We start from the raw sequence: 23,057 nt of genomic DNA, 5'->3' as shown, positions 1-23,057 counted from the left end.
CTCCTCATCTTCCTCTTCTTCCCTCTTCCTCTTCCTCCTCCTCTCCTCCTCCTCCTCCTCTTCTTCCTCCTCCTCCTCCTCTTCTTCTTCTTCTTCTTCTTCCTCCTCCTCCTCCTCCTCTTCCTCCTCCTCCTCCTCTTCTTCTTCCTCTCCTCCTCCTCTTCTTCCTCTTCTTCCTCCTCCTCCTCTTCTTCTTCTTCTTCTTCCTCCTCCTCCTCCTCCTCTTCCTCCTCCTCTTCTTCTTCTTCCTCTCCTCCTCCTCCTCTTCCTCCTCCTCCTCCTCTTCTTCTTCTTCTTCTTCTTCCTCCTCCTCCTCCTCCTCTTCCTCCTCCTCCTCTTCTTCTTTTTCCTCTCCTCCTCCTCCTCTTCCTCCTCCTCCTCCTCCTCTTCTTCTTCCTCTCCTCCTCCTCCTCCTCTTCTTCCTCCTCCTCTTCTTCCTCTTCTTCCTCCTCCTCCTCCTCTTCTTCCTCCTCTTCTTCCTCCTCCTCTTCCTCCTCTCTCTCTCTCTCTCTGTCTCAGTCAGTCTCAGTCCATGTTGTGTTCAGCTGAGCAGCGGAAGTGAAAACTCTCAGTATAGAAACACACAAACTGAACTCAGAACCACCTGCGATGCTCCTGGATGCTGCTCCGGTTTTAAACCTCTTCTTCCTCTTCTTCTTCTGCTCTGTCGTCTCGGGTGAAACGCGCTCTTTGGGCTCTCCGATGTGAGTTGTCCCGGTGCGTAAATAGTCCGTCATGGCTTATCCTCCGGGTTTCCTCTTCCAGCCGTCCGTGTCTCTGGCTCTGCACCACTCCTGTCCGTCCTTCAGCTCCGGGGTCATCCTAGGACCGAGGACTGAGGAGCTCGGTCCTCGCTCCTCTTCGGGCTCAGCCTTCGCTCCTTACTCCGGATCAGCGACCTCTCCGGGCTTCAACTCCAACTCCCACCTCCAGTACGGAGGAGAGAACCGGACCGTCAACCTCAACTCCTTCATGGTGAGTCTCCACCGGTCCGGACTCTAGTTTGTGATAATGGGTCACTTCTGGTGCGTCTGGAGCTCAGTGCGTAAAAAGGAAAGTGAAGCTTTAACATTTAAATATGTTTAAATTAATTTATTAATATTAATTTAACTGAATGTTTATAAAAGTTCCCTTTCATCTACATTTTAACTATTTATCACACATGTTGTCAGCCAGTAGTTAATATCATTATTATTATTAATAATCCACTCTAGTTTGTGATGATGGGTCACTTCTGGTGCGTTTGGAGCTCTGCGTAAAAAGGAAAGTGAAGCTTTAACATTTAAAGCGTGTTATGTATAAAATAATATTTAAACATGTTTAATTTAATTTATTAACATTAATTTAACTGAATGTTTATAAAAGTTCCATTTTTATCCTATTTATCACACATGCTGTCAGCCAGCAGTGATTATTATTATTATTATTATTATTATTATTATTATTAATAATAATAATAATAATCCACTCTAGTTTGTGATAATGGGTCACTTCTGGTGCGTCAGGAGCTCAGTGCGTAAAAGGAAAGTGAAGTCAAGGCAAGTCAAATGTATTTCTATAGCACATTTAAAACAACATGAGCTGACCAAAGTGCTTTACAGACATACAGGCAGAATAAAAACAGAATAAAAACAGGTCAACAGAGCAGACAGCAAAATCTCACACATATCCACAGACAGAGACCAAGATAAAATCCATGAGTAACAGACTGTTATAATGAGCATTATAAAAGGCCAATTAGTAATCACAATTCAAGTACATTCAAAAGCCAAACAAAAGAGGTGGGTCTTGAGCTGTACTTTGAAGTGAAGCTTTAACATTTAAAACGCGTTATGTATAAAATAATATTGAAACATGTTTAATTTAATTTATTAATATTAATTTAACTTTATAAAAGTTCCCTTTGAGCTACAGTTGAACTATTTATCACACATGCTGTCAGCCAGCAGTTATTATTATTATCATTATTATTATTAATAATGATAATAATAATAATAATAATAATAATAAACGTCTTTATCATTTCATGGTTACATGTTGGTAAAATTCTTAAAAGGAGGAAAACACTCTAAAATCTGCAGACTGTGTTCAGATGACCGTTTATCTAAAAATCACTTTTCAAATTTAGATTACTGTTTTTTTTCCCACCAAAATAATTTTTTTATTTATTTTTCAGATTTTTTTTTTAATTGAATCTGTTTTTTATTGTTCATTATTTTTTAAATCGTCTCAGAATTAGTGTAATAAATAAACCTCTCTTGCAATATGACACTTTTTGTATTGGAGAGATTTAACGATTCATTCAATGAATTTAATGTAAACTGAGTCTAATAACTGTGAAAATGAAAGTCGATGTTGCAGCTTTAATTTGAAAGATTAAAGTGTGATTTAAAGAAAGACAGAAGAAGAAATATTATTATAACAGACAGAAAAAGACATTTTAATTTCAATGAGACTTATATCGTAAAAAGCCTAAATTATAATAATGGGATCTAAAGAAAAGCCAGAAAAAGAAATATAATAATAATAATAATAATAATGTGAATTAAAGAAAGACAGAAGAAGAAATATTATTATAATAGCTAGGTCACTCTTGAAAAACAGATTAAAATCTCAATGAGACTTTTACCTGTTTAATCCTAAAGTCTATATTCTAATAATGTGATCTAAAGAAAAACAGAATAAATATTTTAATTATGTGAAATAAAGACAAAAGTATAAATATAATAATGTGAATTAAAGAAAGACAAAATACATGTAATAATAATAATGTGAAATAAAGGGGGGTTTCCACTAGTCTGGACTGGTTGGGTCTGGATGCACCGTACTGCTGCTGTGTATAAATTAGATTCTGCTTGTGTGTTTTAATTAAACCTTTATTTAACAGCGTTAGTCTCATTAAGATTAGGAATCAGCTGTTCAGAGGAGAGCTGCCAAGAAAACGGCACCAACATTAACCACGGTGACAGAAGAAGAAGAGCTCAGCCGGGAGGTCAAATGTAACATAAAGACATTTATCTCTTCGTGTTTCAGAGTGCCGGCTATGATCCGTCATCGGGCATCTCCGGCTCCTTGGACTACCACCCGTTTGGGGCCCTGGGGCCCTACCCGTACGGAGACCCCACCTACAGGAAGAACGCCACGCGGGACGCCACGGCCACGCTGAAGGCCTGGCTCAACGAGCACCGGAAGAACCCGTACCCCACCAAGGGGGAGAAGATCATGCTGGCCATCATCACCAAGATGACCCTCACCCAGGTGTCCACCTGGTTCGCCAACGCCCGCCGGAGGCTGAAGAAGGAGAACAAGATGACCTGGACCCCCAGGAACAGGAGCGAGGACGAGGAGGAGGAGGACAACATCGACCTGGAGAGGAACGACGAAGACGACGAGCCCATCAAGTCCAGCAACGACGAGGCCGAGACCAGGAGAGACGCCGGTGAGTGAGACCAGGAAGTCTGCTTTGGTTCAGCCATTAGTGCTTTAATCGATCAGTGCTTTAATCGATCAGTCTTTTAATCAATCAGTGCTTTAACCGATCAGTGCTTTAATCGATCAGTGCTTTAATCGATCAGTCTTTTAATCAATCAGTGCTTTAACCGATCAGTGCTTTAATCGATCAGTGCTTTAATCAATCAGTCTTTTAATCGATCAGTGCTTTAATCGATCAGTGCTTTAATCAATTATTCTTTTAATCGATCAGTGCTTCAATCGATCAGTGCTTTAATCGAACCGTGCTTTAATCAATCAGTCTTTTAAACGATCAGTGCTTTAATCAATCAGTCTTTTAATCGATCAGTGCTTTAATCGATCAGTGCTTTAATTGAACATTTCTTTTATCGATCAGTCTTTTAATCAATCAGAGCTTTAATCGATCAGTCTTTTAATCGATCAGTGCTTTAATCAATCCGTTTTTTAATTGATTAGTGCTTTAATCGATCAGTGCTTTAATCGATCAGTCCTTTAGCCAATCAGTCCTTTAGCCGATTAGTCCTTTAACCGATCAGTCCTTTAGTTGATTTGTTTAATCAAACCTTTTAATCAATCAGTCCTTTAATCGATCCGTCCTGTAATTGATTTGTTTAATCGATCCGTCCTTTAATCTAAATGTCCTTTAACCGATCAGTCCTTTAATCGATCCGTCGTTTTATCTAAACGTCCTTTAATCAAATCATCCTTTAATTGATTAGTCCATGGGGTAATCAATTAATCATTCCAGTCATTTCTTAAATAATAAATATTTGTGGTTCCAGCTTCTGAAATGTGAAGACGTTCTGGTCCGTTTGTCTTCTACGACGGTGAACTGAATCTCTTTGTGTTTAGGACGGTTGGTTGAACATAACGAGACATTTGAAGACGTCACATTGGACTCACTTTCTGACATTTTACAGATAAAACAGCTAATTGATTAATCAAGAAATGAATCAACAGATTGATTGATGAACCTCAGATCCCTGATGGAAAGTTGTGACATGTAGATTCAAACATTCTCTGGTTGCAGCTTCTCAAATATATATATGATCATATACCTCATACACACCGTTACTGCAGTAAAAGTAAAAATAGTGCATTTCAAGTAAAAGTCCTGCATTGAAAAGTCAAGTAAAAGTATGTAAATGTCCCTGTCAATCATATTTCATATAAAAATATTAATCTGTAAAGATGCTCCAGCTGTCAGATAAACGAGACAATTAAATACTCAAGTAAAGTACAAATCTACTTAGTTACAATCCACCACTGATCATATATTTTGGGGTAATAAATAAAAGTCTTTGAGGACGCCTCCTCAGACTGGGGGACATTTTAACGGACATTTTATATCTGAAGCATCTAAATCTTTTCAGTGTTTTGGGCTAAAATCAGCTGATCAGATGAGATCCTCTATCAGCGTTATTAAAAACATTTTATTTAATGAGACATAAAGAGGTGAGAAGTTGATACTAGAATTAAATCTATTGTGAAGCATCGCCGACGGTCTGTTGATTTATTTTATTTCTGCTGATGCACAACTCTCTTTTCTTTGTTCGGGCTTCAACTAATGATTATTCTCATTATTGATTCAGCTGTGTCAGCAGTGGTTTGGTCTATAAATGTCAGAAAATATTAAAATATGACGTCTTGTTTTGTCCGACCAGAGAGTCAGTTTACGGAGACAGAAACCAGAAAATATTCACATTTAAAAAGCTGGAAATTTTGGCATTTGTTTCTTAAAAAATGACTCAAAATGTATTGGTTATCGCTAATTATCGCTGCTCTCATGTTGTTTATAGTTTTATTTTGTTTGTTTTGTGTTTCCATGTTCATATTGTATATCCGGTTGATCCGTGAGCTGTTGTTTGTTTGTTTATTTGGTGAATTTATGGAAAAGTGAGTCGGTTGTTTTAAAACCAAAATAAACCAAAACTATTGATCGATTAATCAGGAAAGTCTGCGATAATGATGTTTTCATTTTCACTGCAGCCTGAAAGAGGAGACATTTAATGAACAATACTTTATTATTATGTATGATCCATCCAACACAACACATTGTGTGTGTGTGTTTGTGTGTGTGTGTGTGTGTGTGTGTGTGTATGTGTGTGCAGCAGCTCGTCTTCCTGCCTCTGTGGGGACCTCCTGTGTGTTGGTGTACAGAGAGGACAGCGGCAGCGGCAGCGACACCGACCGGAGTTTCACCGATCCAGACTTTAAAGACTCGGGGGACAGAAGGCTGCCCCTCATCCCGGGCCCCACCTCCACAGGGGCCCCTCCCCAGAACACACCCAGAGCGTCGGAGACGGAGCGACCGTCGAGCCCGCCGTCTAAAGAACACATAAACTCCTGCGACGCCATCCAGGGGCCAAACCCGGCCCCTAAACCCAAACTGTGGTCCCTGGCTGAGATCGCCACGTCTTCGGATAAAAGTAAAGGATCTAGTGACTCTTCACAGAGCGGGGGGACCGCGTCCCGGACCCCGTTCCCCCACAGCCACGCCCTGCACCGACACCTCTACTACACCTCCCCCTTCCTCCCCGGATACTCCAGCTACGGCCCTCTGGGGCCCCTGCACGGCGGCCCCGGCTCTCATTTAAGCGGATTACAGCAGACGATGCTGCAGAGAGCCGAGGCCGTGGCCAGAGACTGTAAACTACGCTGTCAGAACCAGCTGGACCTGCACGAACTGAGGAGAGGCATGACGAACCTTTAGACACTTTACTCACTGGGACCAGTACACCTGGGACCAGTACACCCGGGACCAGTACATCTTGGACCAATACACCTGGGACCAGTACACCTGGGACCAGTACACCTGGGATTCTCCTCTGGATATCAAAGAAAACTTTATGAAACAGACAACAGCCCCCACAGAGGCCTCTGACTTTTATTTAGAAACACAAATATTCAATTTTAGAGTTTTTTTCTATGTTGATAAGATGTAATCTTTGTAGTGCGTTTCTGCACAGAACATGAAGTATCATTAAAAGATAGTTTTATTAATACGGAACTGACAACCGGCCGTTTGTTACTGGATATATATCACGCTTTTATTCAGCTCAAATCAACGCTCAGGAAAAACATCAACAGAAGATTTTTTTAATTGTTCTTTTTCCAGAAAAATCAGCTGCAGTGTTTTAGGAGGAAAACCAGAGTTGAAGTGGAGGCAGAACTACTACATACTACTGATGAACGCAGTATACAGTATACAGTACATACTGCATACTACATACTGTGTTCCTCAGTAGTAGGAAACGGTTAAAGTGATGCGTTTAGCAGTATGTCCAGGCTTTAGCCTTTAAACCAGCTCTTAAAGCACTGGACAAAGAAAAGAACTCGTATACTATTAAAATATTATCAAAAAATACAACTTTTTTTGTTATGAGGAATGTTTGTTTACTTTATAAGATACTGCAGGTTCAGCTCCGCCACCCTTTAAACTATCTATCACTGTGAACTGAGACAAACAGGATCATCAACGAGGGGAGACGGGAAATATAAAATAAAATTTACTCAAACTGATTTTTCAGTTACAGCAACTAAACAGTGGACTGATCTCCCTCCAGATATTAGAGTAATGTGTTGTCTCAGCAGGAATCTCTCTGACTGTCAGAGGAGGCTCTTCCCTCTCCTCTTCCCTCGCCACTCTGCTGCTCTGTAGCCGCTCTGTGAGCGTCACTGGCCGGCCGGCGGGCGAGCTAAGCCCGCGGGCGATTGTGGAGCTTTTCAACTCCAAAAAGGCAGATAATAAAGGTTCCGTTAATTTATAATGGACATTTGTGTTGTCATATTTAATCAGGGAAATAAAAGCCCCTCATCTATAGACCGGTCTCTAGAGAGCTCCAGCCAGCTCACAGCGGTCTGTGAGAGTGACGGCCTGGCTTGCGAGGTAGCGATCCCGGCAGGCTCTAGCTAGCTGTCATGGCATTTTGTGGATCCAAACTCTGAAAACGTCGGAGCAAATGTTCGATTCGCCATCTAATATCGTAAAACTGTCAATACTCAAAATCTACACAGTTGATTTCTCGCCTCAAAAATGTTCAGAAGTTAATTTAGTGATGAAATAGCTATGAAAAATGTAAAAAACAAGCCGTTTTTTGGCTTCTGTTGTTGTAACCGTAACCTGTAGCAGTCCAGCGCTTTGCATTATTGGGATACAGTAGGCGAGGTAGACTGGTCCGATGCATACTGGAGATTTAGCTTTTGTTTGCATACTACATGCTACATGTTGGCCAAATCAGTACATACTACTAGTATAGTATGAGGTTGTACTACTAGTATAGTATGAGGTTGTACTACTAGTATAGTATGAGGTTGTACTACTAGTATAGTATGAGGTTGTACTACTAGTATAGTATGAGGTTGTACTACTAGTATAGTATGAGCTTGTACTGCTAGTATAGTATGAGGTTTAGAATACAGCCAAAGATACGCAAAACTCTCCTCCTCCTCTTCATCACCCACATGTTGATATCATTCAGACAGACTTCATCATCTCTGATGTCCAACCACAATAAACGTCTATAAATCCACTTAAAAATCAGAGAAAAAACAGTTTTCTTCAGTGATTGTGTTACTGGAGACTCTTTGACTACATGGAGAAGGGGGGTGGAACGGTTCACAAAATTCACAGTTCAGTTCATATCAAGGTTTTGGTGTCCCGGTTTTCGGTTCGGTTCGGTACATTTATGGTACTGCAAGGCAGTCAATTTCTGATTTTAACATGCTTTTCATTTATTTGGCAAAAATAAGTAAAAAAATGTTTGCCTTAACAAAAGTATGGCTTACATAAAGAACATAAACACTTCTTCATTGTCAACTCTTAATTGAAGGAATAGGTCTTCTACAGTAATTAGTGCAAACAAAAAATGCAGCTTTGTTATTTTCATATAAATATGATGAAATTATAGACTAAGGCCGTCAACATAAACTGAAGCATAAGCTCAACCATAACTACACTAAAAAATGTCTCCATTTCCCGATTATCAGCTCTCAATTGAGAGATTAGTTTTTCCACTCAGAAAGTGCAGTATTTGGAGGAGTACGGTTGGATTTCTGTGCCACTGTGTTATTTAAAACTAATTAATAAATAAATATAAAACACATTACAGGGATTGTGCTGTTGCCCCTCTCCAGTTTCCAATCTGTCACTGTTTGTGTCGGTGCATCAGAGAGATGCTCACTGTGTGGCTCTCATAAAGGCGGCGCGTCTGCAAAACGTACCTTTTTATCTCCCACTCTGAAGTGATGTGGTGGGCAGCCAGTCACAGTTCAGTAATGTTCAGTAGCCCTGGATGTCCAACCGTCTCTAGTAAGAGCTACGTAGGATGTGTTGGACAATTCTTTGATTCTTTGCCCTGTCTGAATCTGCGTGTAGAGGCTGTTTAAATACTGCAGGGAGAAGGAGTTGCTCTTTCCTACCGGACTCTCTTCTCCTTCCGCTATCGACAGCCACACCGGTGTGATGGCTTCATAAATTGTTCATCTTACTGGAAGTATTGCCGCTAGCATAAGCCACACATGTTGCACAGTGCTTACACACAGTCGCCGTTTTATCCGACACTTTTTCTCGTCATTTCCATGGGAAACATTAAATTCATAATGCTCCCATAAAGCAGAGCGAAATGATGCTGGTGGATCCTGTACTTTATCGTGTCCATTCGCCATTTCCTAAAGCCCTCTGCACTTCATCCGTGCCAACTGAGATGTTCCCCCCCCCCCCCGATAAGTTTATTTAACGTTTTTCTGCGCATGCCGTTTTGACTGAAATCTGTGAGGCAGTTCCCCATTTCTAGTGTGACAATAAACGGGAGCCAAACTCTACATGAAAAAAAGCACACAATGGGCCTCATAACCTATTTCAAATGAACCGAACAATTCATACACGACCCGAACCGTGACTAGCGAACTGAATGGGTCGGAACCGTTCCATCCCTAATGGAGACTGATATAGCCTGAAGAGTGAATAGCAGGTTAAAATCACTCAGACAGTCAGAACATCTTTATTTTAATTTATAGGAGTCTTAAATCTGTTGACATTAGTTATAACATGTTTCAGCTACAAAAACCAAGATGGCGAAGGACAAAAAAACAAGATGGCGACGGACAAAAACCAAGATGGTGACGGACAAAATGCATCGTGGTGAAGTCACGGTGACTACGTCCACTTCTTATATATAATCTATGGTTGCTGTGGTAATGACGTAGGCGTCAGTAACTACGTAGCTATGCCGGTCACGAGTCTTTTCAATGCAGAAGCATCGGAAATGGAGGTCCATCCTTTCACGCTGTCAGGTCGTGGTGCAGAACTCGCTGATGTTGTCTGCTGTGACGGAGGAGACTGGCGTTCTGCTGCAGCCATGGCGACTTCACCGTGCAGCGCCAGGTGTGGCACTGACTGGTGGGAACATGTAGTCCTCCTTGTGAGTGGCGCAAAAGACGCTTTGAAATCCGATTTGAGCGTCCGGCGTGAGACACATCTGTGGAAACACAACCTCCAAATGTGGTTTAGATCCAAATAGCAAAAATCAGTCTGAACCTAATGATCCAGATATACTGAGGCTACATCACACTGAACCCCCCCACACTAGTCTGTGTCAACGCTATCGACAGATATAGTGACACCTGGTGTTCACAACTTGAACTGTATTTAAATAAAGTCAGTGAGACAAATATGAATTTTAACTGTAAAACTAGAGGACCTCCACGGAGGACATATCCTCTATCTCTCCATGTCAACAAACATTAAAAATAACTACTGAATTAAAAACCTAATCTCTGGATTCAGGTCATTTTTGGGTGAATGAAGCGACACCTTTATTGAGGAGATTCAGGTCAACGGCCCAGTCGCACGAAAAGGCTTATAAATGCCATGATCATGTGCAAGGAATTTAGCGTGCAATAAGTACGCCTTTCTTGATTTCCGCGTGTCATTTGTACGCCATGTATCCTCTACTGAATGCAATGTAAACGCATCTATGTATAAATGCTACAGTAAGCGTTAGTGACGTAGCATACTGTATGTAAGGGATAATGTACAGCTAGCGGGTCATTGTTGTGAAATAAACCACGACAGGGCGACGCAAAGATCGATTCTGTTAATGTGTTAAAGAAATTAGTGGCGTTCAAATGAATTTGCGTTAACACGTTATTATTGTGTTAACTTTAACAGTTAATATAAAACATATTAAAAACGTTTCTGGAACTGAGTTGTTTAAATGTGATTTCTAGGAGGCAGACAGCCGTAGTTTGGATGCCACTGATGTGATTTCTTTTCTTTAAATTTTAAGAGTTTAATTTTCCAACAACAGGAGAGATGACCTGTGTAGAGCAGCAGGTCTTTATACCAACATGTCACACAGTGGATGATGAGAAGGAGTCGGTAGCATTAATCTGTCTATTGAGCTCCAACAGCTGCTCTGACAAACAGGAGGACAGAGCTGGAAGCTGTTCAACACCAGTCAGTAAGAGGCTTACATCTCTTACATTTCTCACATTTCTTACATCTTTTACATTTTCTTGGGGCATCTTTGAGGAATTAATTGTGTAAATCTCAGATGGAGTTGGTTCTCTTTTGAAGCGAGAGGTTTTGATCCTGATCCTGCAGCAACAAACAGCAGCAATAACATGCAGAGAGTTTAATAATCTGAGAGGTCCATGTTCAGGAGGAAGAAGAGGAAGAGGAGGAGGATGCTGTGAGCACCGAGGACCCTCAGCCCCGTCTGTTGGTTGTGTACTGAAGTACACAGTACTACTAGTATTTCCATCTGGAGGACTTCACTAAAACCAGCCCAGTCGCACAGCAGCTTGTGAAATTTAATAAACAAAATATAATCTATTGATTCGTGTACATAGACACGAATTTCACTTTTTTTTTCGTGATGGTCAGCAAGAAATCAATTTGTATGTAATCTACGTAATTGTGAACCAGGAAGTATAAAGAGCAGCGAACGTCGTGTAGGGAGGAGGTCGGGGTGGATGGGTGGGTTTATAAACACCAGACTGTCACCAGGAGGCTGCGGTTCATGTCCCGTGTGAAACCAGAAGTCAACTTTGATTTAACCCAAACCACCATCTTTTACTAAACCTAACTAAGTAGTTTTGTTGCCTATACCTAACCAAGTCGATCATTTACTAAACCTAAGGAAGTAGTTTTGTTGCCTATACCTAACCAAGTTGATCTTTACTTAAACCTAACTAAGTAGTTTAATTTTGAAAAGACTGGAGCGGAAATTGACACGTGCGTCACGTGTTGCTGGACATTCGTAGGAAAACGCACTAAAAATACGTTGTTGAAAGTCGTGCTGAGTGTCACGAAAAAAAAGGTAAATTTGTTATGTATTTTATGTTTTTATGTATTTATGTATTTATGTATTTATCTTTTTATGTATTTTATGTTTTATGTATTATGTTTTTATGGTTTTGTGTAATTTATGTTTTTATGTATTTTATATTTTTGATGTTTTTATCTGTGGCTGTTTTATTTTCCACTAAATTCAACCTGTTTGGATTATTTCTACAACCTGTCACACATCAGCACGTCTCAGCCCCCAGCCTTTTCAGACCCCCCTCCCATACTGCTTCCAGCTGCGTGTTTACGGCCAGCTAAATGCTGTCAGACGGCAGCGAGCGTGTCGGAGAGCCAGCGAGCGGCCGAGCCGTGGGCCGTCTAACCCCCAGGACTGGCAGATGTCGCGTTGTGATGCCACTCAGCCCTCCTGCTTCACCCCCCCTCAACAGCTGGGCTCACAGGCCGACCAGCAGACAGCTCCCAGCAGCTCCCAGTAACGCGCCGTCCCTCAAAATACACCAGTGTCCCCAGTGACTCCACCAGTCTGCTGCTGGGTGGGTCTGACCTGCTGGTACTACAGCTCCAGTTTGTTGCTCACCACATCAGAGTTAAAATACATCTTTACAAACATCACTCACGCTGCTCTGAAGGTTTTTACTCAATCCTCAAATGGATGAAAATATTCTATAAGAAATATTCAGTCTGCTGCAACATGAACCACATTTTAACAAGTTTAATAAGTTATTTTATGATCCAACCAACGATGGTAGGCGGAGATTACATGTGATCAAAATTTTAAAATATTATTTAAAATATACTTATATATCTACTTATATATATACACACACAATATATATATATATATATATATAAATACTTATATATATAATACGATATACTAAAATTTTAAATACTTGAAAGTCTAAATATACCAATATAACAGAATATTTTGAGTAGGGCTGTCAAAGTTAACGCAAATTTGTTTTAACGCCACCAATTTCTTTAACACAATAACAGTTTTTAGGTTGCAGCAGGCTCAGTTTTAAAGCTAGAGTGAAGAAATGAAAATACATCTTTAAAAGGTGATTAACATCAGAATCCTCAAAGAAAAGAAAGAAATATTCGGTCTGCTGCAACATGAACAAGTTTAACAAGCTATTCTCTGATCAAACCAACGATGGTACCTGGAAATTACATGTGGCTTTGCTCAAAATTTACAAACATCATTTAAAATGTACTTATTTATATATATATATATATATATATATATATATATATATATATATATATATACTAAAATTTTAAATACTTGAAGGTCTAAATATACCAATATAACTATTTTTAGTAGGGCTGTTAAAGTTAATGCAAATTCGTTAACACATTAACACAACTTGTGATTTTTAGGTTGTAGCAGCTCAGTTTTAAAGCTAGAGTGAAGATACTGGTATTATATGAAACTAAAACCTAATGAACCCATTGTTACCAACCATGTCATTCTAGCTTGTTGTGAAGGAGGTTAAATAATGCTACAAACTTACACTAAATTTTGGCGAGTGGCAAGTGTATGTTTTTAATGTCATGTGAAAAATGTCAATAAACACATTTGTCAAAAAAAAATAAAAAATGTGATTCATAGTATTATCCCAAAAATAATCAAAATGTTTAATTCTCTTAAAACGGCACTTAAACATACTGGAACCACTTAGTTTAGTTTATTACCTTAACTTACATTTTAAGAAACAACATGTTGTGTATTAAACAGCCTGGATGACTGAAAGTGTTAAACCTGTCTATATTTTAATCAGATGCGTATTAACATATATAGATAAATATAAACATGAAAATAGGAGACTATCAGTTTGAATTCAATAATTGTTGTGAAGTCTAAACGTACAGAATGAGGTCATGAAAATATAATATTAATAAAATAAAATGTTTTATTCACATCAGCTTCAGCTCTCTTAGCTTTGCTTGGAGCGCCCTCTACTGTCCCCCTCTATGCATCTCCATGTCTGCACATTGTGATTAAACACAGCATATAATACCTTTATATACATTTATATACCTTTATATGCATTTTCTACCTTTATATACAGTACCTGTCGTATTACAGTCACACAGTTTATATCATCATCTACTCGTTGTAATAAATTACTATTTATTATGAATTCAGCTGTAATAATATTAATTCATCTGCTGATTATTTTCTTGAGTGATCATTTGGTTAATAAAATGTCACAGAAACTGTGTCTAAAATGTAAACTGAGAGTTGGAGGTATGAATGAAGGAGGTGCGGCGCCTCATTGTGTTCTGTTCTCCAGTCTAAAATGTAAACTGAGAGCTGGAGGTGTGAATAAGGAGGTGCAGGGCCTCCTCCTGAGACTTGGCAGTAGCTGGTAACAGATGGTGATATTTGCTAGCAGTCATTCCTCCAGTGACCCTGACTGCTGAATATCACGCAGCAGGGAGCTGCTCCATGTGTTTCACTGGGTGGCATCCTGTTAGCGTAGCCACCGCTAACCTACTGTGATTAGCCGTAAACATCCTGCTGTCTATAACTACTAACCGTATTTAGGACAAGAGTCACGGAAATAGTAATAAAGCATTTAATTGATTAATAACTAATTGTACAATAAAAATGTATTGCATTCCATTTGATTAGCATTTCCCTGCTGCTTTTACGAAAGATATTAGCTATTGGGTTTGCTAAATAATTTAGATTCTGCATTTAGCGTTAACGTGACAATTTTAACACGGCTGAATCGTGAATCCATGAATATGTGAATCGTGAATTATTTATTTCTCTTTTTAAACTGCAATTTCAAATAGAATTTTGAATTACATTATTTATTTATGAATTCATTAATGCATTTTTAAAAGATGTACTTATTGATTGTTTTATGGTGTTTTTGTAAATCCCTTTTAACTTTAACTATTTATTGATGGATTAATATTTCATTTGTAAATTATTTTTATAATTCTTATTTTTATTGCCCATTAAAATGTCAAATAATGAAATACTTTGTAATTTAGTCAATTTATTCATAGATTAATAAATACATTTGTAAACAAATTTATGAATGCTTATTTTTACTGTACAATAAGTTCTTAGTCGATTAAATGCTTTATTACTATTTCCGTGCCTCTTTTAGTCCTCCATACTACCGTCTGCAGGCGGAGTGAATGAATCCTGTCAGATTTTCATTAAATCAGTTTTTTACAACAGCTTTATTTACTGATAATTTTTGTCTGATCTTACTGTAATAACAACATTTAAACATGGATGGACAGCTGTAATCATAATAAGGTATTTTTCCCTTTAAAGCTATAAATACTATATTTTTTACCAAATACCTCAATATCAATATTGTAGGGTTGAAATTTTGTAATTTGTAATTTGTAAATTGTACATTTTTATTATTTTATTCTAACGTTTTTATCTATTCTTTTATCTATTCTTTTGTTTTTATCCATTCTTTTGTTATTATATTGTACTGTTTGTCTCGCACCAAAAATGCCAAAGAAAATTCCTAGTGTATACCTCTTACACCTGGCAATAAACACCATTCTGATTCTGATTCTGATTCTGATTGAATATTGGTGCTTTTACAAAATATTTAGAGATTTGGGATAAATAATCATTACTATATAATGTAGGGCTGGTATGATTTCTCCTGATTTCATACTATCACTGGGTGCTGATGCGATATGTATTGAGATTTTTAAGTATTACGATTCGATATTGTGATTTATTTTGATTTTTGTTAACTTTTTTAACACTAGACCATGGGAAAAAGTTGAATCATACACTTCTAGAGACTTTTACATGGAGGTGGCAGAAACGTTTTTATCTAAAGACATTCTTCAGGTCACATCTCTCATAGTCTACAGCCTCATTCATTACTGATGTGTAGTGAGATATGAGGAGGCTGCAGGTCACACTAACAGCAGCATGAATGGTGTTATTGTGTGGGTTTGAGAAAGGATAATATAATATTTATCATGGCCAGTCGGTATTGAGGACAAGCTGTGATTGGTTCGTGATAAACATCAAGTTAACATACGAATAAGAGATATGAGCTACCAAAAACAAAAACTGTTAAATTATTACTACTACTACTACTCCTCCTCCTCCTCCTCCTCCTCCTCCTCCTCCTCGGGGGTCTGAGCGGCAGCAGCCCGGAGGAAGAGGGCCCCCTGCAGGCCCCGCCTCCCCACAGCAGACGCCCGGCGCCACGCTCCACCTGAGACAGATGCATGCTGGGAACAGCGGCGGCTTCGACTTTAGAAATCAGAGTGGATCAGGAGCCGGTTCAGACTGTAGACATCAGAGTGGATCAGGAGCCGGTTCAGACTGTAGACATCAGAGTGGATCAGGAGCCGGTTCAGATTGTAGACATCAGAGTGGATCAGGAACTGGATCAGACTGTAGACATCAGAGTGGATCAGGAGCCGGTTCAGATTGTAGACATCAGAGTGGATCAGGAGCCGGTTCAGACTGTAGACATCAGAGTGGATCAGGAGCCGGTTCAGATTGTAGACATCAGAGTGGATCAGGAGCCGGTTCAGATTGTAGACATCAGAGTGGATCAGGAACTGGATCAGACTGTAGACATCAGAGTGGATCAGGAGCCGGTTCAGACTGTAGACATCAGAGTGGATCAAGAGACGGTTCAGACTGTAGACATCAGAGTGGATCAGGAGCCGGTTCAGACTGTAGACATCAGAGTGGATCAGGAACTGGATCAGACTGTAGACATCAGAGTGGATCAGGAGCCGGTTCAGACTGTAGACATCAGAGTGGATCAGGAACTGGATCAGATTGTAGACATCAGAGTGGATCAGGAGCCGGTTCAGATTGTAGACATCAGAGTGGATCAGGAACTGGATCAGACTGTAGACATCAGAGTGGATCAGGAGCCGGTTCAGACTGTAGACATCAGAGTGGATCAAGAGACGGTTCAGACTGTAGACATCAGAGTGGATCAGGAGCCGGTTCAGACTGTAGACATCAGAGTGGATCAGGAGCCGGTTCAGATTGTAGACATCAGAGTGGATCAGGAACTGGATCAGACTGTAGACATCAGAGTGGATCAGGAACTGGATCAGACTGTAGACATCAGAGTGGATCAGGAACTGGATCAGACTGTAGACATCAGAGTGGATCAAGAGCCGGTTCAGACTGTAGACATCAGAGTGGATCAGGAACTGGATCAGACTGTAGACATCAGAGTGGATCCGGAGCCGGTTCAGACTGTAGACATCAGAGTGGATCAGGAACTGGTTCAGACTGTAGACATCAGAGTGGATCAGGAACTGAATCAGACTGTAGACATCAGAGTGGATCCGGAGCCGGTTCAGACTGTAGACATCAGAGTGCGGATCGGCCTGCGGGTCAGCTGCACCTTCGCTTGTTGTCCAGGAGCTCGATCCTTAAAACCTGGACCCTGCTGCTGGACTCTGAGCCAGATCACTCTCAGGACTCCAAGCAGAGCTGACCCTACTCATTAAGTGATATAAGCAGTTGCTTGGGGCCCCCTGGTCTCTTCAAGTTCGAGTGATGAAGTTACACGATTGGTTCGCCGAGTGATGGAGTTTCCTCATTGGCCGATGCTCTTTCAAAATGAAAAGGTGGGAACAGTCCTATGTTTATGTTTTCAGGGGGGCGTGTCAGCGGTTCCACTCAACGGTGACATACGGCGTCTCAACGCTTTCCATTCATTTCCTGTGGAAAGCAGGTCCAACACGACGCGTCCGGCTCACTAAACTTGGACCGAGCTGTCAAACTAGGTGATGTAGTTCTAATATGAAACCAGATTCAGCAGTGACATCATCGCCTGTTTCTTACTACTGTTTCTACTGGTCTGGTTCCAGTCCAGGTGGGACTAGCAGGGCTGTGGTTGTCAGGTCCTCTGGATACTGGTCTGGTTCCAGTCCAGGTGGGGCAGCTGAACTGGGGCTGCTGCTGGGTGACTGATTGTCCTCCTCTGCTGCTATCAATGTTAGCATCATCCTGGCCAGTACAGTACTAGCCTACTTGGGACTCTTTGCTAGCTAACTTAGCCGACTTCTGGAAAAGTCCAGTCGGTTCGTTAACGTTATATTTGACCAAAGTACAACATCTCTGCTCTCCTTTTGTCTTTCAGCCGTTCGCTTTGCTGCTCCACCATTTGTATCCGTGTTTGCTAGCAGCTAGCAGTTATCTAGCATAACTTTAAAGTCACTTTCAATCGTGTCAAACTGTTACCGCCGGTTACCACTATCCAAAACATTATGTACAGACCGTAGACATGATCTGAACCGCTGCATTGACCGTTGGGCTTCAACGCGCTGCATCGATAGGTCAACGTCACCGCCATATTGGACCGGGCAAGACTGGCCTGTAATCCTATACAAGTGAACGGGAGCTGCTGTTTTTCTGGATAAAAGCACTATAACGTCTACATTTCTCAACCGATTTCAACGAGTCGTTATAGTGGTTGCCTCCTAAATTCCATACTAACATGCTATATTTAGTAGCTAAAACAGTATGTGAGATTTGTTGCCTTCAAATGAAAGTGGTGAACTTGTAACTCAACAAGACATATTGGCGCTGGCTGACCTGCAACGAACCCTGGTTGAGGAATGGAACGCCATCCCACAGCAACGTGTGACCGGGTTGGTGACCAGCATGAGGAGGAGGTGCCAGGCTGTTGTGGCTGTGTATGGATCTTCCACCGCTACTGAGGCTCCTGACGGTGTATTAAATGAATAAAGTGTAAAATAGCCAATATGTCTTGTTTGTTCTTTGTTACTGAAAGAGAGTTCAATCATCCAATCCACCAAACAACTCACAACAAGAGTCAATTCCAACAGGAGAATACACTGTTTACCATTGGCAGAGCATTTTGGCAATTTTTTCTTGGGGCTCCCCACGTCATCAGCTGTGCTGCTCATCCCACAAATGCATGATCCATACAAGTTGGACATCATTGTGAAGGTAAATAAACAGGCTTTCCAACCATGTAAAATACAATGACCATTAGCATTGTAACAACAGAACAATAATATACCAAACAGGAGTTTCCAAACTTTTTTTCCCGAGTTTATATATTTTAAATTGATTTAGACTTTGATTCTCACAAACCGTCGTTTGGTCACATGAGGTTGGTACAGGTTACCATGGTTACAAGTCTCCAACTGGAAAGGAGGCTCTCAGGACTAAGTCCTCCGGTCCAGTGGGCGTCGCTATGCAACGTGACAGTAAGTAACGGTTGTAACCCGCCTTTAAACAAAAGAAGAAGACGAAGTTTCCCGCCAGTTCAAAATGGAGCCGGACCCGGAGGACCCGGACCATCCGGAACCGGAGGACCGCTCCACTCTACCGGCCGCTCTACTGTGCTCCGCCCTGAGCCTGACCGTCCCGCCGGTGCTCGGTGACCAGCTGGCCGAGCTGTACCGGCTCCAGCTGGGCCTGCTGAGGCGGAGGAGGGTCCGGGAGCTGATGGAGCGGGACCGGCGGCGACGGCAGTACCTGCGGAGGAGGAGGGCGTTCCTACTGTCCTCCATAGCCGCGATCCAGAGCCTCATCACGTCCACCAACAGACACATCTGGGTCCGCAACCGCAGCCCCGGCCACACCTTCTGGTCCTCCGCCCAGTCCTTCGACGACGAGGAGTGGAGGGCGCAGTTCCGCGTGTCCCGGGAGACCTTCGACTACCTGCTGGAGCGGATCGGACCGGCCATCAAACGCCGCAGGACCAACTACCGGGCCCCCATCGAGCCGCGCCGCCGCCTGGCCATCGCCCTGTGGTGGTTCGCCCGCTCCGGAGAGTACCGCTCCATCGCAGGCATGTTCGGCGTTGGCATAGCGACCGTGTGTGTGATCGTTCGGCAGGTGACCTCGGCCATCATGGACCGGCTGTACCGGCGGGTGGTGTCGCTGCCGAGCGGCCAGCGGCTGGACGACACCATCCGGGCCTTCAGGGACCGCTGCTACCCGCAGTGTGCCGGGGCCATCGGCGGGACTCACATCCCCATCGCCCCGCCGAGGGACAACCCGGACCACTACCTGAACCGGAGGGGCTGGCACTCCGTGGTGCTGCAGGCGGTGGTCGACCACAACAGCTGGTAAATACGGTACCGGTTTAACTGGAAGCGAGTACTTTTACTCTAGGTTCAGTACTAATCTCAGGTACTTCTACTGCTACATTATACTTATACTCTATTACATCTCAGAGTACTTTTACTGTTACATTATACTTATACTCTACTACATCTCAGAGTACTTTTACTGTTACATTATACTTATACTCTACTACATCTCAGAGTACTTTTACTGCTACATTATACTTCTACTCTACTACATCTCAGAGTACTTTTACTGTTACATTATACTTCTACTCTACTACATCTCAGAGTACTTTTACTGTTACATTATACTTATACTCTACTACATCTCAGAGTACTTTTACTGTTACATTATACTTATACTCTACTACATCTCAGAGTACTTTTACTGTTACATTATACTTATACTCTACTACATCTCAGAGTACTTTTACTGCTACATTATACTTATACTCTACTACATCTCAGAGTACTTTTACTGTTACATTATACTTATACTCTACTACATCTCAGAGTACTTTTACTGCTACATTATACTTATACTCTACTACATCTCAGAGTACTTCTACTGCTACATTATACTTATACTCTACTACATCTCATAATTTTTCATGTAAAACCATAGTTTAGTAGTTAAAAGTTAAAGTGAAAAACTACTTATATGTTGATGCATCCGTATTAATGAGTACTTTTACTTTTGGTACTTTAAGTACATTTTTCTGATGATACTTCTGTACTTTTATTTAAGTAGGATTTAGAACTAATGTATTTTACTTGTAGTGGAGTAGTTTTACATCATGGTATTGGTAGTTTTACTTCAGTAAAAGGTCTGAGTACTTCCTCCAGTTCTTCTTGTTGTTTTGAAGCGACCAGCATCTGTGAACATGTCTGTGTTTATTGTCCGTACCAGTTTCACTGATGTGTACGCCGGCTGGCCTGGAAGTACGAGCAGCGCCGCGGTTCTGTCCAGCTCAGACCTGTACCTGAAGGCAGAGGACCGCCCTGATGGTTACCTGTTCCCCAGACAGGTGAGGGTGCAGTCCACTCTAGCAGCCATCATGCTTCCCATAAAATACATCATTTATTACATGTGTATATGCTGTATATGCGTATTATACTCTTCAGGTTTAAATGTTATGTTTATTTATTTTATTCCCATTATTTACTAGATACACCTATCTCCTGATTCCATACTATCACCATACTTTGGTGCTGATTCGATATGTTTTGTGATTTATTGTGATTTTTGTTAAAAAAAAAACATTAACACTAGACCATGGGAAAAAGTTGAATCATACACTTCCAGGGACTTTTACTTTAGATAATCTCTAAATTAATCCAGTAAAAATGTTAGATTTTCAGCATGTATGTAGTCAGAGATGTGCTGAAGTCAAATATATCAGTCATTGTCAGGAATTATTTATAAAAAAAATTTCCAGCAATCCAAAAATCCAAAAATAAAGACATTTCCCTCACAAATTAGTGGTATTTTCTTTTTAATTTATAAGGGACATGTCATGTTTTATACTTCTGGTGAATATAATGCAATCAATCTTATTTCCATATACTGTATGTATTTTGTATATACAGTTCCCTTTAACACCTTATTTTGAAAAGCGGACATAGTGTATACTTCCTCTAACTTCTCCAAGGTGGTCGCTAGCTCTCCCGTCAGCTCCATCGGTGCCGTTTGAATGCATTTAACATAAATGTCAGTATATGGGTGCTCTACAGTTGTAGCATCAGCCCATTTGACCACGGAGATGAGAGTGACGGCCGGCTTGACTGCACGTTACCGCGATACGTTAATGTTTCCTGTTCCCTGTCCACCTTTCACCACAGACCTGAGGGCCCAGGCTGAACATGTGGGTAGATGTCAGAATTTGGTGTGTTAGTGTTTGAATTGCATGTAGTCACAGCTGCACTGTTAACCTGGGCTTCCTATGTGTCGTATCCAGTACAGATTTTAAAGCCTCCTGAGGTATATTTCTGAATAAATCAGATTGACTTGACTAGTGCCGGTGTTATTGATTGTCTGACTCTTCTCGAGATATTAAACTGTTACTGATCAAATATGTAAATGTGTTTTTTTTGTCTGATTATTAAAGTTGACGTGTCTCTTTCAGAAGTCGGTGGTGTCTGGCGAGGTGGAGATCCCCGTCCACCTGATCGGCGACGCGTCGTTCCCTCTGAAGCCGTGGCTGATGAAAGGATACAGCGAGGAACACCAGCTGTCACCGGAGCAGCGCTGCTTCACCTACACCCTCAACTCCGCCTGGTCCGTGGTTGACACCGCCTTCACGCGCCTGAAAGGCCGCTGGCGGTGCCTGCTGAAGAAGAGCGACATCGACGTCTCCATGATGCCCAGAGTCGTGGCGGCGTGCTGCGTTCTGCACAACATCTGCGAGAACCGGGGAGACAGTTTCCTCCCTGAGTGGAACATTCAGATGGTTCCTTCAGAACATTATCTGAGCCAGCCGGACACAGAACCCTATGAAGGAGACACGTACTGCACCGCCGAGGTCATCAGAGACACCGTCACTTACAACCTGCTGACTATACTGCAGTACTGAACCTGAAGACTACACTGTTACTAGCAACCTGCTGACTACACTGCAGTACTGAACCTGAAGACTGCAGCTCACTTCACTGGATTATTTTAACCCTCTGAGACCCACAATAGAGACGTTTTAGTCTTTTTTAGGGGGGTACAGGCGGTCTTTAGGGGGAGATAGCAGGTGAACAGTAGATGTCATGTCACATAGAAGTGGTGTACATCATCTGAAAGCTGAGAACCTGGAGATTAATTTGAGATGCAGCTCAGCACTGTGTGTCAAGTTTTTCTAACATAAATCAGAAATAAACATTAACTGTTATACATCAGACATTACTGAGACATTAATACAGTGATGATGAGTAACTTGAGCACATTTACTCAAATACAATTTTGAGGTACTTAACTATTTTCATTTGATGCTAATTTATACTTTTGCACTACATTTCAGAGATGAGTATTGTACTTTTTACTGCACTGATATTTATTAGGCAGCCATTCTGTGGTGACTGTACACATCAGCATTTTACAAACATCAGGTGTGATCAACTTCTAAAACATGACAGATTATTAATTATTAATTTAATTATTATTAATGATTAAAGGCTCTGCACACTCAGGTGTTGATGTCAG

General features: G+C 41.2%; 1 protein-coding gene and 1 long non-coding RNA gene across 3 annotated transcripts; one reads left to right on the top strand and one right to left on the bottom strand.

Annotated features, from left to right (window-relative positions):
• The first annotated feature begins 304 nt into the window (after positions 1–304).
• irx5b (iroquois homeobox 5b) lies at positions 305–6,688 on the top strand. 2 transcript variants are annotated; one of them, XM_074633318.1, is made up of 3 exons: positions 305–975; positions 3,034–3,439; positions 5,586–6,688. In XM_074633318.1, the coding sequence occupies exons 1-3, from the start codon at positions 736–738 to the stop codon at positions 6,182–6,184; spliced, it is 1,245 nt and encodes a 414-aa protein (XP_074489419.1). In that variant the 5' UTR covers positions 305–735; the 3' UTR covers positions 6,185–6,688. The 2 variants fall into 2 exon arrangements, with proteins under 2 accessions (XP_074489419.1, XP_074489418.1); XM_074633317.1 differs by having other exon boundaries at positions 308–975; positions 5,583–6,686.
• Positions 6,689–13,305: 6,617 nt separating this feature from the next.
• LOC141767086 (uncharacterized) lies at positions 13,306–14,995 on the bottom strand. The gene is made up of 2 exons (XR_012593768.1): positions 13,522–14,995; positions 13,306–13,485 (listed from the first exon to the last, which is right to left on the bottom strand). It is a non-coding gene; the product is annotated as an uncharacterized LOC141767086 (long non-coding RNA).
• Positions 14,996–23,057: the final 8,062 nt, after the last annotated feature.

This window comes from Sebastes fasciatus, chromosome 4, assembly GCF_043250625.1.
Source record: "Sebastes fasciatus isolate fSebFas1 chromosome 4, fSebFas1.pri, whole genome shotgun sequence".
Lineage (NCBI taxonomy): Eukaryota > Metazoa > Chordata > Actinopteri > Perciformes > Sebastidae > Sebastes > Sebastes fasciatus.
The sequence above is the reverse complement of the archived record's forward strand: the minus strand, read 5'-3'. Positions and strand labels throughout refer to the sequence as shown.